This window comes from Globicephala melas, chromosome 17, assembly GCF_963455315.2.
Source record: "Globicephala melas chromosome 17, mGloMel1.2, whole genome shotgun sequence".
NCBI lineage: Eukaryota > Metazoa > Chordata > Mammalia > Artiodactyla > Delphinidae > Globicephala > Globicephala melas.
In genome coordinates, this window is record NC_083330.1 from 34,913,958 (window position 1) to 34,932,060 (window position 18,103).

Below are 18,103 nucleotides of genomic sequence, written 5' to 3' on the forward strand. Positions count from 1 at the left end.
TTGATGTTTCGGTCCACTCATCATTCTTTCTGATACTCAAATATTCCCATTTTAGACTAGTGGGAGCCCTTAGAAGTGGCTTCTGTGTCCTTTGATGTGATCTCATTAGTCCTTGGTAACTTTTGTCTCTGGCACAAGATATTCTAGGCTCATCTTGTACATTTCCTGCCCCAAACCCAGAATCAGTTATTTTCCCTCCGTACCTTTTACACAGGAAACTATCTAATGCCTCCCACCTTCAACATGGTAGATCTCAGAATGTTTTTGTTTCCATGACACACCAATTCTACAATTAGAGGTTCTAAAGATGTGTAATAAGGAAGCTATTTCTCTTCCAAGCCCATGGCTGAAAAGTTGTTAATAAGAGCACTGAAGGGTGGTAAAAGCACTAAAATTGTTACCTTAAATGGAAAGAACATGACAAAGATGCCCTCAATGTTAGAAAAACTGCCTGGCTTGAAGACTCTACACCTTCAGAATAACCGAATCCCCAAAGTGTGCCCAGAGATAAGCACCTTGACCCAGGTGAGGAACAGCATTATCTTTTTCAATTGAGGATGGAAAATAGGAGGAGAGAAAAGAGTTGAGAAAACAAGAAGCCTTCAGTCTCTGGAGACTTAGCTCCCTGGAGACTAATGTGGATGGTTGCTGGAAAGGGATCAGAAGGCTTTCTCCCTTAGTGAATTACATATGGTAGGGAGAGAAGATGTTTCAACTTATCCATGTGTTCTATGACCCACATTTGGAATCAGAGGGTTAGGTCTCTGCTATACTCATCTTTCTGGAGGCTGCCATCTGGAAAGGGGTGGGGAGCCTGGATCTACTTGTCTACCTTGGGGGTTCCATCTGGAAGTGGGTTTGAGGATCCTGGAGATGCTGTTCACCCTGGGGACCATCCTGAAGCTTTTGCATATGGAATGAAGAGATATTTCTGATGTAAGAAAGGAGTTCTTTTCAATTTCCTGGAGCAGGCTGAACATTGAAATGGAGTGTTGGCAGGAAATGGGAAGGAGGGAACATTCATTTTTTCTGAAGTAGTCTTTAAAAGAAGGTTAGTATTTTAAATAAAGAATATCCTTAAAGAGCAACAGGATGAATCCCAGATGCTTGTGTTAAACATTTCTGCTGAACAATGTGAAACTCCAGCTGCTAAAATCTTGAGGTTGGGAGAAGGCAAGGGATATTAACTTTGCAGTTTTCTTTTTCTTCACTTCTAAACTGTCATCAGCACTGAAACAACCTTATAACCAGCCAAGTCATTGTAGTTCATTATAGTTCATTACTTTTGTGTTCAGAGTTACAAAAAAAAAACAAAACAAAACTCTAGTTTCTTACCTTCACCTACCTCATTTCCTCTTATGTTTCCAAAATTATTTGAGTTTGTAGTCTGTGGCCATATCTTTCCAAGAAATATGGTAATACTCAAAAACTCCCCCTTTAATAATAACTTCCAAAAGTGCATTTGTAGAACAGATTTGGACTTTTTTTCCCCTGAATTTTATTTATTTATTTTTATACAGCAGATTCTTATTAGTTATCTATTTTATACATATTAGTGTATATATGTCAATCCCAATCTCCCACCCCCTCACACTGCTTTCCCCCTTTGGTGTCCATAAGTTTGTTCTCTACATCTGTGTCTCTATTTCTGCCTTGCAAACCCGGTCATCTGTACCATTTTTCTAGATTCCACATATACGCATTAATATATGATATTTGTTTTTCTCTTTCTGACTTACTTCACTCTGTATGACAGTCTATACATCCATCCACGTCTCTACAAATGACCCAATTTCATTTCTTTTTAATGGCTGAGTAATATTCCATTGTATATATGTACCACATCTTTATCCATTCATCTGTTGATGGGCATTTAGGTTGCTTCCATGACCTGGCTACTGTAAATAGTGCCGCAATGAATATTGGGGTGCATGTGTCTTTTTGAATTATGTTTTTCTCAGGGTATATGCTCAGGGGTGGGATTGCTGGGTCATATGGTAGTTCTATTTTTAGTTTTTAAAGGAACTTCCATATTGTTCTACACAGTGGCTGTATTGGTTTACATTCCCACTAACAGTGCAAGAGGGTTCCCTTTTCTTCACACCATCTCCAGCAATTATTGTTTCTAGATTTTTTGGTGATGGCCATTCTGACCTGTGTGAGGTGGTACCTCATTGTAGTTTTGATTTGCATTTCTCTAAATATTAGTGATGTTGAGCAGCTTTTCATATGCCTCTTGGCCATCTATATGTCTTCTTTGGAGAAATGTCTATTTAGGTCTTCTGCCCATTTTTTGATTGGGTTGTTTGTTTTTTTAATATTGAGCAGCATGAGCTGTTTATATATTTTGGAGATTAATCCTTTGTTGATTCATTTGCAAATATTTTCTCCCATTCTGAAGGTTGTATTTTCATCTTGCTTATGGTTTTCTTTGCTCTGCAAAAGCTTTTAAGTTTTATTAGGCCCCATTTGTTTATTTTTGTTTTTATTTCCATTACCCTAGGAGGTGGGTCAAAAAAGATCTTGCATGATTTATGTCAAAGACGGTTCTTCCTATGTTTTCTTCTAAGAATTTTATAGTGTCCGGTCTTACATTTAGGTCTTTAATTCATTTTGAGTTTATTTTTGTGTATGGTGTTAGGGAGTGTTCTAATTTCATTCTTTTACATGTAGCTGTCCAGTTTTCCCAGAACCACTTATTGAAGAGACTGTCCTTTCTCCATTGTATATGCTTGCCTGCTTTGTCATAGATTAGTTGACCATAGGTGCATGGGTTTATCTCTGGACTTTCTATCCTGTTCCATTGATCTATATTTCTGTTTGTGTACTGGTACCATATTGTCTTGATTACTGTAGCTTTGCAGTATAGTCTGAAGTCAGGGAGCCTGATTCTTCCAGCTCCATTTTGTTCCCTCAAGATTGCTTTGGCTATTTGGAGTCTTTTGTGTCTCCATACAAATTTTAAGATTTTTTGTTCTAGTTCTGTAAAAAATGCCATTGGTAATTTGATAGGGATTGCACTGAAACTGTAGATTGCTTTGGGTAGAATAGTCATTTTCACAATATTGATTCTTCCAATCTAAGAACATGGTATATCTCTCCATCTGTTTGTGTCATCTTTGATTTCTTTCATCAGTGTCTTATAGTTTTCTGAGTACAGGTTTTTTACCTCCTTAGGTAGGTTTATTCCTAGGTATTTTATTCTTTTTGCTGCAGTGGTGAATGGGATTTTTTCCTTAATTTCTTTTTCTGATCTTTCTTTTTCAGTGTATAGGAATGCCAGAGATTTCTGTGCATTAATTTTGTATCCTGAAACTTTACCAAATTCATTGATTAACTCTAGTAGTTTTCTGATGACATCTTTAGGATTCGCTGTGTATAGTATCATGTCATCTGCAAACAGTGACAGTTTTACTTCTTCTTTTCCAATTTGTATTCCTTTTATTTCTTTTTCTTTTCTGATTTCCATGGCTAGGACTTCCAAAACTATGTTGAATAATAGTGGTGAGAGTGGATATCCTTGGGATATGGACTTTTCTAATGAGACAGAGGAGTTTCTTTGCAAAGGAATTTAAAATTTGACTGAACCAAGAGCCAATTCTCCACCTCTGCTTGAATTTTTTTCCATTAAAGTAACAGTGCATTGTTTTAAGAAAATCAAATAATATAAAAGGTTTATAATAAAAAGTAACTCTCTTCTGTTCCACTCCCTCTCACCCACAATTTTGACCTCTATTTATAACCACTTTTAATTTTTTTGTTTTCTTGATTTGTCCATTTTAGATATCACACTCCTTCATCTTCCAAATATATTTATATTAATATGTTTAGTTTCTCCATAGTTATCTTTTATATTTAATATTATTACACCTTTGTTTCTTTTTTTAAGTTAATTTTTACTGGAGTATAGTTGATTTACAATGTTGTATTATTTTCTGCTGACAGCAAAGTTAATCAATTATACATATACATATACCCACTCTATTTTATATTCTTTTCCCATCTAGGTAATTACAGAGTATCAAGTAGAGTTCCCTGTGCTATACTGTAGGTTTTTATTAGTTATCTGTTTTACATATAGTAGTGTGTATGTGTCAATCCCAATCTCCCAACCTTTGTTTCTTTCTTCATCAACTACAATCTCTTTTTATTCCCCACTTGGTAAGATGGCAATGTTGGCATCTGTAATCCAGTTTCAGCTCTCCTTCCCTCCTCCTCTTCACAAATTATAAACTTCTTACTTTTATGAGATGTATAGTATTTATAATCTATTCAGTTATCACCATGATTAAATCTTTGTCTCATGGAGAATTCTAAAATTCTAAAACATATACTGTTAATAAGTAAATCTCATTTATATGGAACCAATTAATATACTATGATTATATTTTCTTCCTCATATACCATTTTTGTTTCCTTGGGGTTTCTAATTGTCTTTCACTTATTCTTGTGCCTTTGCCTTTATCATGGCCTCATTTTATTTTAAATGTGATCATATTACATACCCTATCAAATGTGCTTTTTCCTTGAGTAACTTCCTTCCAGGAGCCTCTGTCCTCCTGCCCCAATTTAAGCTGCTTACTATCTAGGTTTGCTGAATACTGTCAGCCCGGATATCCCTTTGCGGCTCCTGACTTGGACCCATTGTTACCTAGAACCATGTTTTCCCTATTTTTTGGTTTACTCACTTATTTTGTAGAAATAACTCTCCAGATAGCACCCTAGTCTAGGTATGTGGTAATTAAATTTTTTGAACTCTTGCATATCTGAAAACATGTGCATCCTTCTCTCCTGTTTAATAGTTGTTTAGTAAAAAAGTTACAGATTGTAAATTATACTCCCTCAGGAAAAAAAGCCGAAGAGTCTGATCATTATCACTTTGTCTTCTTGTGGCTCCCGCATTACTCTCCTCCTCATCCTTTGACTATTTAGGAGAGATCCTAAATTTTGACTTCCCAATTCAATTTCCTTAAACAGGGTGTTGGCTCAGCTCAGCCCTTACTTTGAAAGAAGAAGTCACATTTTACTTTTAAAGAAGAATTCAACTGATTAGAAACTAGGCTTCTTGTGGTCTATCTTTAAAGTGCTTTACAAGTCAGACTCAGGCTAATGGCATTATTGTTTCACTGCTATGAACTAGCTATTTTTTTCATGTAGAGTTTCCAATGTTGTGGAGTTTTGAAGAAAATCTGTTTTCCCTTTATAATGGGAGTTCTAGAAGCAGCTTGAATAAAATGTGCTAGAAACCCTCAAAAGATGGATAGAGATTATTTACACAGTTCAGAAATACTGCTCATTCTCCCAGCTGCTAATAGAAAGGGAAGACAAAACTCTCAGAAAAGAGAGAGCTTAGAGAGCTGCAAAGAGCCCTGGAAGAGTGTCTGCAAGTCCTGATACTTCAACCTTTTCAGCCACTCACCAACTAAACATAAGATATTTAATCTCGCTGGGTCTCAATTTCTGCCTTCATTTATTCAAAGCCACACTTAAGTATTGAGCACCATCTATGTCTCAGGTAATTTGGCAATTAAAAAAAAAAACAGATGAAAATACCTGCCTTCATGGAGCTATGTTCTAGTCAGAAGAGATGCAAGAAAGAAACATGCAAAACAGGTGGGAGGTAGTATTAGTGCTAAGGAGAAAAATATAGCAGATAAAGCAGGCAGGGTGCATTGCGGCATTCAGCTGAAATGCTGCCAAGTATCCTTGTGGTCTTCATATCTTGATGATACTTATGTCATAGGTCAAAGATGATCATGATTCTTACTCTAACAATTTTCTATAAAATCCCCGAATGTGTTTTTTAAAAGTTAGTTTGAATTCTTTCTTGTGGTGCTACAGGTCGTGCTTTCAATAATGATTGAAACTCCCCCTATCTTTTTTTTTTTTTCTTTTGGGTCTATACTCTGCTTGACTTTTGGGTTAGTCTTTCTTTTATCATTATAGGAAGTCCAGTTTGCCCCAATATACTGATTTTTTGGGTTATATTTGCCACAGAATGCACAGCATTAAAATAGTCTTGATATTTAACTTCCTAAAACAAAAGTAATACTTAGAAAATTTTTGCACTCACAAAATGGTATCAAATGGAATAACGGCATCCACCATACACTGAGAGCCAGGCACAATGCTAGGAACTCTTTGTTCATTTTCAAGGAAGTTATAATTATCACTCTCATATGGTTAATAAAATTTATGATTCAGAAAGGTTAAGTCATTTGCCAAGGTCAACCAGTGAATACATGTATAAAATGAGGTCTCTCTCTTTTTTTTTTTTTTTTTTTTTTTTTGCGGTACGCGGGCCTCTCACTGTTGTGGCCCCTCTCGTTGCGGAGCACAGGCTCCGGACGCGCAGGCTCAGCGGCCGTGGCTCACGGGCCTAGCCGCTCCGCGGCATGTGGGATCTTCCCGGACTGGGGCACGAACCCGTGTCCCCTGCATCGGCAGGCGGACTCTTAACCACTGCACCACCAGGGAAGCCCTGAGGTCTCTTTTGAGGTTGTTTTCAGCTGTATTGTCTTATTATTCTATACACTTAGTGTGAAATTCACCAGGGTGTGTTGTTCAATTTATAGTTCCTAAAAACAAAAATTGGATTGCCTAAAGGTGGCAGGTTTGAACAATACATGAATTGTTCCCACTCTCCATTTGTTTAGATATCCATTCTTTTGACAAATATTTACCATTCATCTTCTTGTGTCTATGGTGGTCCTGAGGACACAGATGTGAAAAAAAAGTAAGGTCTTTGTCTTCATTTGGGAATTAAATTAAATGTTAATATATGTAAGCTCAATGCCTGACACTGAAACTTTGAAATAAATTAGAGTTGCTATTGTGGTCTAACTAGCAACATGAAACTTTGAAATAAATTAGAGTTGCTATGGTGGTCTAACTAGCAACAATGATAAAATGGAAGGAGATTCTTTAGAGAATACAGATTCTATTCTTTTTTTCTTTGCTAATTTGACTAATGAAACTGGAAATTTTCACTGACTTCTAATGACATGATAAAAATAGATTAATGTCCTATAATTTATGGTGAATGCATTTGGCCTAGGACTAATGAAGTGCTGGTATATCAACAATTTTCAAAGATGCACTTTATTATAACTCTTGAGGGTGGAGACCTTTGTCTTGTTCCTAGTGCCTGGCACTTAGTAAACCATCGAATGTCAGTTTGAGTGAAATGGGATGTAAGCCATTTTCAAAGTCCAACTTAGTCAAACACAGAGCTATCATGATAGGTTTAAAATCTCCAAAGAAACAAATAGCCATTATCTCTAATTGTGTACAGCATTGTTGACATGCATCATAAAGTCCAATGGTAGTACAGCAATGTTCACCTTAAGTGGTTCACACGTGTAGCTGCCCAGGACAAAGATGTGGTCTGCCATAGCTTTTTATTTGACCATAAACAATTGACAGTAAATAAAGGCAACTCTAAGCAGAGTTGGGTAGTCTGTAAATTGTTATTGCATCCCTAGTCTCTCCTTTTCATACTTTTACTGTCCTTTTGGATGACCCCCTAACCCAATCACCCCCCTCCCTTCCTCCTTCCCTCCCTCCCTTCATGCCTTCCTTCTTTTCTGTTTAACAAATAGTTATTGTACCTGCTAGTAGTAGACTAGCACTCTGCTAGATGCTGATAATACAAAAAGGAATGAAAACATCATGTGTCCCAACTCTCAGGTTTAGTGGAAAAAGGTAATCAAATATACAAATACATGTAAAATTATAATTGTGAAAAGTGTCATGAAGAAGAATTATATTGTGTTATGAGGAGTTGTAGTCAGAGAAATCAGGGAAGGTAGACCTGAGAAGTGCAACTGAGATAAGATCTGAAGGATGGGAGTTATGCAGAGGAACACAAGAGGAAAAGCATATGCAACAACTTTCCCAATCTCTTCCTCCTTGGGCATTCTGGGTCTCACTAAGTCTGGCAGAGAGAAAGGATCTGACATTGTTTGTACTGTTTGTCAGCATCAAGCCTGTCCTTTCCCTGTCCCATCCACTGGAAATGCGCTCTTCCTCCATCAAGTAGGTAACGCCTCCTGTTTTCTAAGCCTGGCTTTGCTATAAAAACAGGGCCTTCTTATACTTGTTTATTGTATCCTGTCCTGGCACACAGACACCTAGTGAATTCCTTCTCTCTACACTACTTTCATTCCTCCTTTGCCTCTGCTTTTATGCCCAAGCCTGCATTAAGCCTCTTGAACCCCTACTGGAACTTCTGCTTCTTCCTCTAGCTGTCAGATGTCTAGAAGAGCCCCAACCCTCTTCTCTGACTTGCCAACTGAGCACATAATCTCTCTGTGCCTCCCTTGATTTATCTCATGTATAGTGTCTTAACCATGTTGGTTACTCAGAAAATTTTAGCCTCTACCCCAACTCAAACATCCAAATGCTTAGTTTTTCCAAACACTTGAAAGTTTTACATTTTACTTGAATGAGTTTTGTGTTGCAATTCCCCTTTTCCAAGATTTGAAACTCTTATCCTTGCTTCTTTAGTCTTTCCTTTAGAAGCTTCTGACAGGATGCTAAAAGGTAATGCCTTGTTAATGCTTCTGCTGTGAATGCCAGAGATTCCTTGTAATACTGTTGAGTAGGAAGTGCCAATTTCATGACACTGGGATTAATTTTGGGTTCTAAGGGAACAGGTCTTAGGGGTCACAGGGATTCTCTAGAGAGTAGATGGACCTTGAAACTATTTCCAATGAAACTATAATTGTTTTGAGAAATCTGACTTGATGTATTGGGTTGGCCAAACAGCTCTTTCATTTTTGTTTCTGTAAGATGACTCTAGTAGCACTTAGTTGTCTTTAACTTCATTCAAGACAACTTTGTTAGACTGTATTGTGACAGCTGTAATATCAGCGTGCATTAAAAAAAAAAAACTTATCAAAATTGGTGATTTTTTACCCTCAGAATGGGAGAAAATATTTGCAAACGAATCAATGGACAAAAGATTAATCTCCAAAATATATAAACAGCTCATGCAGCTCAATATTAAAGAAACAAATAACCCTATCAAAAAATGGGCAGAGGGTCTTCCTTGGTGGTGCAGTGGTTGAGAGTCCCCCTGCCGATGCAGGGGACACGGGTTCGTGCCCCGGTCCGGGAAGATCCCACATGCTGCGGAGCGGCTAGGCCCGTGAGCCATGGCCGCTGAGCCTGCGCGTCCGGAGCCTGTGCTCCACAACGGGAGGGGCCACAACAGTGAGAGGCCCGCGTACTGCACACACACACACAAAGTTCCTGAAAAATTAAATAATAGTTTTGAAATTACCCGAGAATAAGCATGTAGAAAACAAACTATGATTGCTAGGGTGGAGGGGGGGAGGGATAAATTGGGAGATTAGGATTGACATATACACGCTACTATATATAAAATAGATAACTAATAAGGACCTGCTGTATAGCACAGGGAACTCTACTCAATACTCTGTAATGGCCTATATGGGAAAAGAATCTAAAGAAGAGTGTATGTATGTATATGTATAACATTCACTTTGCTGTACACATGCAACTAACACAACACTGTAAATCAACTAAACTCCAATAAAAATTTTTAAAAAATTATCCATTAAAAAAAAAAGAATTAGTAGAATGAGCCTTAATGCTGCCCTGTCCCACATACCTTGGCCATATACATAACTAATTAAAAAATGTAAATGTCTTATTTTTCTTTTATTAATTTGATTCAATTATTTTATTAAGTAGTTTACAGAATGTGACACTATGTTATATACTATTTAGGTACAGTGAATGGAAATATTCCCTGTCTTTTAAGGAATTTAAGGATTAATATTTCAAATACCAGCTCAAACATATTTGTACATGTTACAGGTGAATGATTTAACAGTTTGTTCCAAAATGGTATCACCAAGCCATAGTTTAGTTTAGAAAGACTTCCCGATAAAAATGGACATTTGAGCTGGTATTTTTTTACATAAAAAAAAAATTTATCCAAGTTAGTCATGGAAATCATTTTAAAAGTCAAAAAAGTAATTGAAAGATATAATAAATAGCATAGAGTTTTCTAGTGATAATTAATAGCTACAAGCACAGCATAATTAAATGTTAGGTTACCTGGTCCAAGTTCTAGGCATACATATGATAGGTATCACATTGAATTGATTATAGGGGTTATTGAGAATGAGCAGATGGTTAGAATAAAGAAGGCATGCAGCCCATTAGAAGGAAGTGAATCCAGCTGGGTAGATTGGCACTGACTGAGCTCAATAGATACTTGATTTTGAAAAAAGACAAATGGTGTGGAGCAATAATGAGTATCTTCACAGTTTGAACCATTAGCTTATTAAAGAAATGATCTAAGCAGACAGCATTCAACTAACATTTATTGAACAGCTATTGTATTCCAGACACTGTTTTTTGAATGCTGGATGAATTACAGATACCCTATCATTGCAAAATTTCCAACTTTATAGTAAAGGTAAGATATATACATGAGTCACTGTAATACACAGCAGAAGATAATAATTGGCCATAGAAAGTACACAGTGTTATGCAACTACAAAAGGAAGATGGCTTCCTGGAGAAGATTGTATATTCCAAGGGGGAGCATTAAACACAGAAATCCATTATAATATTTGGAGAACCAAGGTATAGTGATAGTTTAATGGAAAGAGAATCCTGACCACATTATCACTGTAGAAATAATAAAAAAAAATTCCAGCAAAATTAACTGATTAACAGAAAGTCATTATTCCTGTGGCCAACAGAATAACAGAGATAATTTTCTCTTTCCTGAAAATATCATTCATAAGTGGCTGTGAATTTAGAAATCTTTGAAAAAAGGAGTTAGAAATCATTAAGAAAACAGGTTTAAAAATTGAAGACTGAGTCAAAGTGTCAACATATATACTATATGAAGCATTCCTAGCATCATGTATGTCTAACATCTTGTTCCATGGTCTTCTCCTGAGTCTAAAAGATTATAGTTAGTGTTTCATAATATCCACTATTTGCCAGGTACTTCATTATATTGTCTCTAATCCTTAAGGCAGCCCTGAGAAGTTGATGCTAGTATCTCCATTTTAAAGAAAAGAAAGGGAGACAGGAATTTGAATGACTTTCTTAGGATCCCATAGTGAGTATATTGCATAGCAGATGGTCTCCAAAGCCTGTGCTTTTGCCTACTGCAAAATACTGACTAAATGGTGTAACCCACAGAACAAGAATATTTAAAATGAGAAATCCATATATTGCATACAATTCTATTGTGTGTGTGTAATGGGTGTATGTATGTATGAATGAATGTATATATTATGTCCATATATATGATCATTCTGAGGAACAATAAATTCTTTTTAAAAACAGTTTAAAGTAAATAGTGTAATGTAGAAATTAAGAGTATAGGCCATTGAGTGAAGCTATGTTATTTCACCATAAATCACAGCCTGTACCTCAGATCCCTTTTCTGTAAATTAAGGGTAACTTGAAGTCCACCTGAGGCAATGTACAAGGTTGCATGGCACAGTATTTGGCATATATTAAATTCTATTTAAATGTTAGTCATTAGTATTAATAAGTTAATCAGTACTTTTTCTTCTCAAACTTCTTATCCTCTTCTCTCTTTATCCAAAGATTGCTACACATTAAATCTAGAGTCTATAACCCAAAGGCATCAATGGACACTGACATGCTTACCTCATATCCAAAATGTAAGAGGAAACACACACGTCCATTTCAAGGCAGGCTACAGACAGGTTATAACTTAGAGGTATGAGTAGGCCAATGCAATTAAATAAATCAAATCAAATTTAGGACGAGTTGGGATACACAGACACTATTTGGGACAAGCATACAAAGATGTGGAAAAGGCCACAGGGAGACAAGAAACATTTAGGACATACTAAGTAGGGAAATTCCTCATGGACTGATTATTTGGGCAACTCTTTATATATAATCCAGTAGGACAGGTAAAAGGAGTTTAAATGATAAAATAGCCCGTTCTTTACGTTCTTAAGTTAGGTAATGCCATAGGCAGGCAGTAATGAGGATTAGTGTTAGGGTAATTGCAATGAGAGTTGAATAAATATAAATATAAATAAAATATAAATAAATATAAATAAATATAAATAAGCTGTACTATATTTTATTTTAAACAAAATACAAACCCTCCAGCTCCCTCCTAATTTTCTAGTGTCCCTTCATAACAAAAGTTCTTTAAGAATTGTATTTTAGTCATTGTCTTCACTTTCTCACATTTTCTCCACAGCATACTTCAGTTTCCTCCTCAGCACTTCACCCCTGTTATCAAGGTCACCAATAACTTTCATGTTGCTAAGTCCAGTGGTTACTTGTATGCTTTTATTTTACTTAACCTTCCTTTGGGATTTGACTCGAATCTTCCTCCTTAAAATAGGGGTGTGTTGGGAACCCCTGGATTAGAGGATCTAGAGGATCTTTCTAACTCCTTTCATGTATCCTTCCTATGTCTGACCAATCTGATGTTAGTAGGTACATAGGGCAGATCTTCCCTACCCTACCATATCATGTCAATAGTTTCTCTTATGAACTTTGTGATCACAGAGTGATGTTAAAGGCCACCCTCCCACCCCACCCCCATCCATGTATTATAGAAATCTTATTGGCCTAAGTGAAAAAGCTCATTTGGGATTAGTATGACAGAAGGACCTCAGATCTTCAGCTAATTTCTGATTTCAGGAAATTAGCCCCTTTGCTGAATTTTTAATGTTAGGATACTCCTGAGTTGCTCAAGTGACTTATGAATGGATCATTAATTGTGTTTTTGAGAACCCGTGAAATGGTTTGTAATACAATTTTAATGAAGTTAAGTACTTTAATTGAGAATTAAATTGTGCTTAAATTAACATAAACTGTTTGAACATGAACTCAAATGACCTTTATTTATATAGATAATCTTAGGTACATGTGAAATAATTAAGATTATTTGATTTTTTTAGGTTGTATGTATCTCAACGAAGGGGCTTAATTATTTCTTTTTTCTCATGTAAAGTGGATAATGTACGAGTTCATTAAATCTCTATATGTTTGCAGTTGACAGCACTAAATCTGGGAAACAACCTTTTGGAAGAAGTTCCAGAAGAGATGAAATACCTTACATCCTTGAAGAAGCTCCATTTATTTGGAAATAAGATTCATAGATTTGCATCTGGAGTATGTGGTGAGTCAAAGACGAGCATAATTATAGTGTCAAACTTAATTTCCTTATATTGAACAATTTGAAAGTAAAGGGAAAAAGGAATTTCATGTTTTAATCTTTTTTGGTTGGAGATATTTACACTTGAAATTAGGGAATTTGGGGAACAACTTTTTTCCCGACTACCATATTATATATTTCTTTACATATAGATCTAAGAAAATAAATAAGCATTAGTGTTAGTAAATTTTCCCCTTTTCAGAATCAGTGTACATTTAGACTCTCAAATCTGGGCACCCTTTCTCTGGCCCAGAGAGAAAACTAGTTGAAAATCAAATCAAGAAAAGCTCTGCACAGCTCTCCTTGTTCTTTACACTTTTTACACTGTCTCAAACACTAAGTCACAATCTTTGCTCAGGATGTTAAGCATAAATCAACTTGGGGAGAATTTTAAAGAAAAGATATGAGATTCAATAAATGGCATTTTTTATTTTTTTCTTTGTGTTTCCCTTAAACTAATAATTTCTCCATTTAATATGACATTTTTCCTATTTAATATGGGTAAAGTATGCTTAAGGACAGAACACATGACAGAGATCCAGATAATTTTTATAGGTTCATTAACTCATGTAAGGCATTTTACTACTTTGTGTCCCCAATAGTAAAATTAGAACTATATAATAGAATTTATAAAGTTCTGTGAACTTTTGAGGCATGGGTGCTATATATTATCATTGTTATCATTGAGCAGCATTTAGTAAGGGTATTATTTCATGGGCCCTCGGTTAGAGGTATATAGGAAAGAGCACAGGTAGATTCTGGTACTATCTCTTTAAAGTACTTTAAAATATTAGCTCATGTATCTTGCAGAAATATTTTTCCACAAAAAATGAAACTCAAGTGCATAGTCCCCTAGTACGTCGACTTTGTCTTGAGCTCCCTGCAGAAGCTGGTGACCCAAGAGGACCTGCTCCCCACTAAATACAGCAAGAGAATTCCCCAGCTCCTTCCAGTCTCCGGTGAAGATCAGCAAGTAGCTGTTTCACGCACCAGCGCCCATCTACTTCTTCCACTTCAAGGAGACTCTGGCTCTGGAATAGAGTTGAACACACTCTACGTCCACTTCACCCTCTTCGCCAGGGAGTTGTGGGCCGTGGTGCATTGGCTGGTTTCCCATGCGGTTTTCCTGTTTGGTGGATGAGTTCGGCTTGTCAGGAAGACCCTTTGGTCGTCATTCATGCATTTCACAAACATTTGTGGGACTACGGTTCTGAGTTTCAAAAACAAAACTAAAACCCTGGGTTCCAGTGCCTTTTATAATAGTTTCTGGTTCCAGTTTGTGGTGAGTTTGGCCCTCTATCCTCAGGTGCCAAGACTTAGCTTTCTAACTGGGATAAATTATGCCTTTTTGATTAAGCTAATCTGAGAGGGTATCAGTTACCAGCAACCCAAAGAGCCTTGGCCAAGGCAAGAAACCAGAAGGAAAACAAAGGTGTACAGAAAAGTGACTAAAAATTATTTTCTAACGGATATCTAAAGTGACTAAAATTGTTTTCTAACAGATGGCTTACAAAATTTGATCCTGCTTAATCTGAACAACAATCAGCTTACATGGATTCCTCAAGAAATCAGCAGGTAATTTTGTTTCTAGTGAGAGCTGGTTACCACTACTCCCCACCATGCCCCCACCCCCAAACTGCCATTTCTCCCCATCCTGGTCATTTTAACATGGTATGCTTAGCCTCTAGTCCTTGTGGGATTTATACATAGCAAAGAGGCACCTGAAGGACTGAGGCAAGCTACTGATTTTAAGCAGACGATTCTTTAAACACTTCAGAGAAATGAGAAACAGCATGACTTGGTAGTCTAAGTATAAAAGTGAGGGTTTGAAACAAAGTTCTAAAGTTGATTGTGTTATTGATTTCCTAACTGGGGGGTTCTTGGAGCTTGCTCTGTTACAGAATTGGGGACATTAAACTTTACTGTAAAACATTTTCAGCTTGATGGAAAAGGTAATACGAAAGCAAAGACTTTAAAACCAACATGTCATTTTCATAAAAAAACACATTTTATTATCATTAACAAAAACAAAATGCTATTTTTCCTTATCCTGCACATTTGCACAGATGGGCTGCTGTTACAGTGACTTTCTGGAGCCAGCTGAGGGCCTTGTCCTTCTGCAGGCAAAACACCCTCTTGGGCTTTTCTTCTGACAGATGGAGACAGAACCCTACTCAGGTTTACTTTGGAGACTCTCTTTATTGCCTGTCAAACAGAAACAGATGTATTACAACATAAGAACATCTAGATTTTTAAAGGATACAAAACTATTAATAGTTCTCAACAAAGGGCTTTCTGCAACACCTAAAGTCTATTCCAATTTACTTGTCTATACCTCTAGCTAATGTATTTTTCCCCAGATAGATTTTTACAGAAAAAGTAATGTTTTAAATCAGAGCAACTAGAAAAAAATTTGAAGCTATCTAATTTATGAAGAAGAGGAATATTTATGGTAATGAAAATGCCAATAGTTGTCTGCTTACTTTTTCACTCATTCAGCTTATCAACTGATTTATGTGTTGGTCATGTAATGAAAAAAGGACACCTTGGAAGATCTGGTGAACTAGGTTCAGGTCATAACTTTGTGCAACTAGCCTTATGACCTTGGCCAAGTAATTTAACTGTCTTGGACCTTGGTTTTCTCATCTCTAAAGGAAGAATTGTGAGGAAATGAACTTTGAAATTCTTGCAGCTATAACATGTTATGATTTCACAATTTAGTAAACTTAGCTCTGTTTGGAGAACAAAGTACAATATTGTCTTTTGTTAAATGTATCCTTAACTATTTTAAGTGCTTTTTTATGTTATTGTAAATGGAATTTTGAAAACTTTTATTTTCAGTTGTTTGTGGCTACAATATAGACATAAAGTAGATTTTTTTAATAGTGACTTTGTAGTCTGTGACCCTTCTTTTAGTTCTAGTAGGTTTGTTTGTTTGTTTGTTTTTGCAGTACCTCTCTTTAACATTTTGACTATCTTTTTAATTTTGAAATACTCTCCTCTCATACCTTTAGAAATTCCTTGTTAACCAGGTTCATCTATTTTTCTGCTCATGCCTTCTCTGGGTGCCTTTGGTTTTCATTTGTTTGTCAGATGTTCATATTTCTCAAGAATCTTTCCATCTGCTTCCTCTCTATCTCCTTCTGCTCTTTTGTAGTTGTTATTCTTTCTGTCAGTCTCATGTATTCACATGGCTTCCACGATAGAATTCATAGAATCTTCCCCCAAATCTCTTTTACTAGCACTGACTATTGTTGTAAGCAACAGTCCCCCATTTTAAACTGTCTAGAAATGTCACCTCATTATGTTACTAATTTAACTTCAACAGCTTAAGAGCATTATAAATCTTCATTCTTAGCTTTGCAAGAAGACACATCTGCATTTGAATCTTGACATGGTTTTCTGATGTTTAAGTTGGGCAAGTTATTCACTGACTCTGATCCTTTATTTTCCTCATTTCTGGATTAAGGGTGATAACTCCAGCCTTAGGGTTGTGCTGTAGATTAAATTTAATGCACAAGTACGTAGTTGGTGCTCAGTAGTGCTAATTTGTTCCTGCTTCTTTATTCAAAACACTAATATTTTCTCAGTTTGTTATGCCTTCCTGTTGCCCTAATTTTACAGGTTCTATTATTCAAGACCAAGTTCAAAATGTTGTTTCTTCCGAAATGCTTCTGAGGGACCTCAGGTACTATATCTGCAATTACAGACTCAAATCTTAACCCTTTTCTCCTTGTTTGTTGGCATTTTCTATCCTCATTTTATGGCTCTATCTAATATCTCCTTCTAGACAATGATATACATAAAGGCAGAATTTGTGGCTGATCTGTCTTTGCATCTTCCGCAGCAACTAAGTGGTACAGGATGTATAATCTATATCTAAATCTATACCTGTCTATATCCATGTGTGTGTATATGTTCTCCTTTGTCCTCTGGCTTCCTCTTCAGCATAGCTACTGTATATGTACAAAGAATAAAGATAGAATTTTTTTTCTTAAATATAAGTTTTGATTAGATAAAATTTTAACTTTTAACATAAACCATCTGATTATAAAAATCTTTAAAAGTTAAATTACAACAAAGTTTTTTTATGCTCAAATGATTCATAGTAGTTGTGAACACTTGACTGAAGAAAAGCTCAGGTGAGCTACAAAAAATATGAATTGATACATGGCTCTGATAAGTGGGGTCTGTACAATGGACTTTCTTATTCTTGTGAATTTCATTCATACACTTTGTTTATTTTTTAGATTAAAAAGCCTTACATATCTGAGTATAAATCATAACCAGCTAGCCAGCATTCCTAGAGAACTTTGTTTCCTTAAGAATCTTTCTGAACTTCAACTTAACTACAATCAGCTCATTTGTATACCCAAAGAGATTAATTTCTTGAAGAAGCTCCAGAAACTTCTTCTGGTCAGGAACAACATTGAATCTTTGCCAGAGGTAAGCAAAAGATGGAACCAAATTTTCTTTTGTTGGTGAAGAACTCATTACACCATGATAAGGAGCAGTTGTAGAATAGATTTGGGCATCTGAGTACAAGAGGTCATTTGCTTTCCCTCTGATTAGGTATAATCAGTTCCCAAATCCCTATGACAAAGGAAGGTTATAACTTGGATTTTTTCACAAAGCTAGGGATGCCAGATTTAGTAAATAAAAATACAGAATGCTTAAATCTGAATTTCAGATTACCGATGAAGAATTTCTTTTAGTATAAGTATGTTCCAAATATTGCATGGGACATACTTATATGTGTTAAAAATCTTATTTTTTTGTCTGAAATTTAAATTTAAGTGAGTGTCCTGTATTTTATCTGGCAACTCTATATACAGCACAAAATATTAGTACTTTTTGGTTTTCAAGTATGTGCTAGATATCTTCTATTTTTTCTTT

At 36.0% G+C, this 18,103-nt stretch overlaps 2 protein-coding genes across 3 annotated transcripts in view; both read left to right on the plus strand.

The window, feature by feature from the left end:
- The first annotated feature begins 342 nt into the window (after positions 1-342).
- LRRC69 (leucine rich repeat containing 69) overlaps positions 343-18,103 on the plus strand; it is an 89,244-nt gene continuing 71,483 nt past the window's right edge. Inside the window, exons 1-4 of one of the 2 annotated variants that reach the window (XM_030862863.2) lie at positions 343-525; positions 13,045-13,171; positions 14,710-14,782; positions 17,458-17,653. In XM_030862863.2, the coding sequence (XP_030718723.1) occupies positions 343-525; positions 13,045-13,171; positions 14,710-14,782; positions 17,458-17,653 (579 nt within the window). The remainder of the gene's footprint in view (positions 526-13,044; positions 13,172-14,709; positions 14,783-17,457; positions 17,654-18,103) is intronic. The other variant, XM_030862864.2, reaches the window with a different exon arrangement.
- SLC26A7 (solute carrier family 26 member 7) overlaps positions 14,004-18,103 on the plus strand; it is a 308,475-nt gene continuing 304,375 nt past the window's right edge. Inside the window, exon 1 of the mRNA XM_060287458.1 lies at positions 14,004-14,782. The gene's annotated coding sequence lies outside the window, so the exon portion shown is untranslated. The remainder of the gene's footprint in view (positions 14,783-18,103) is intronic.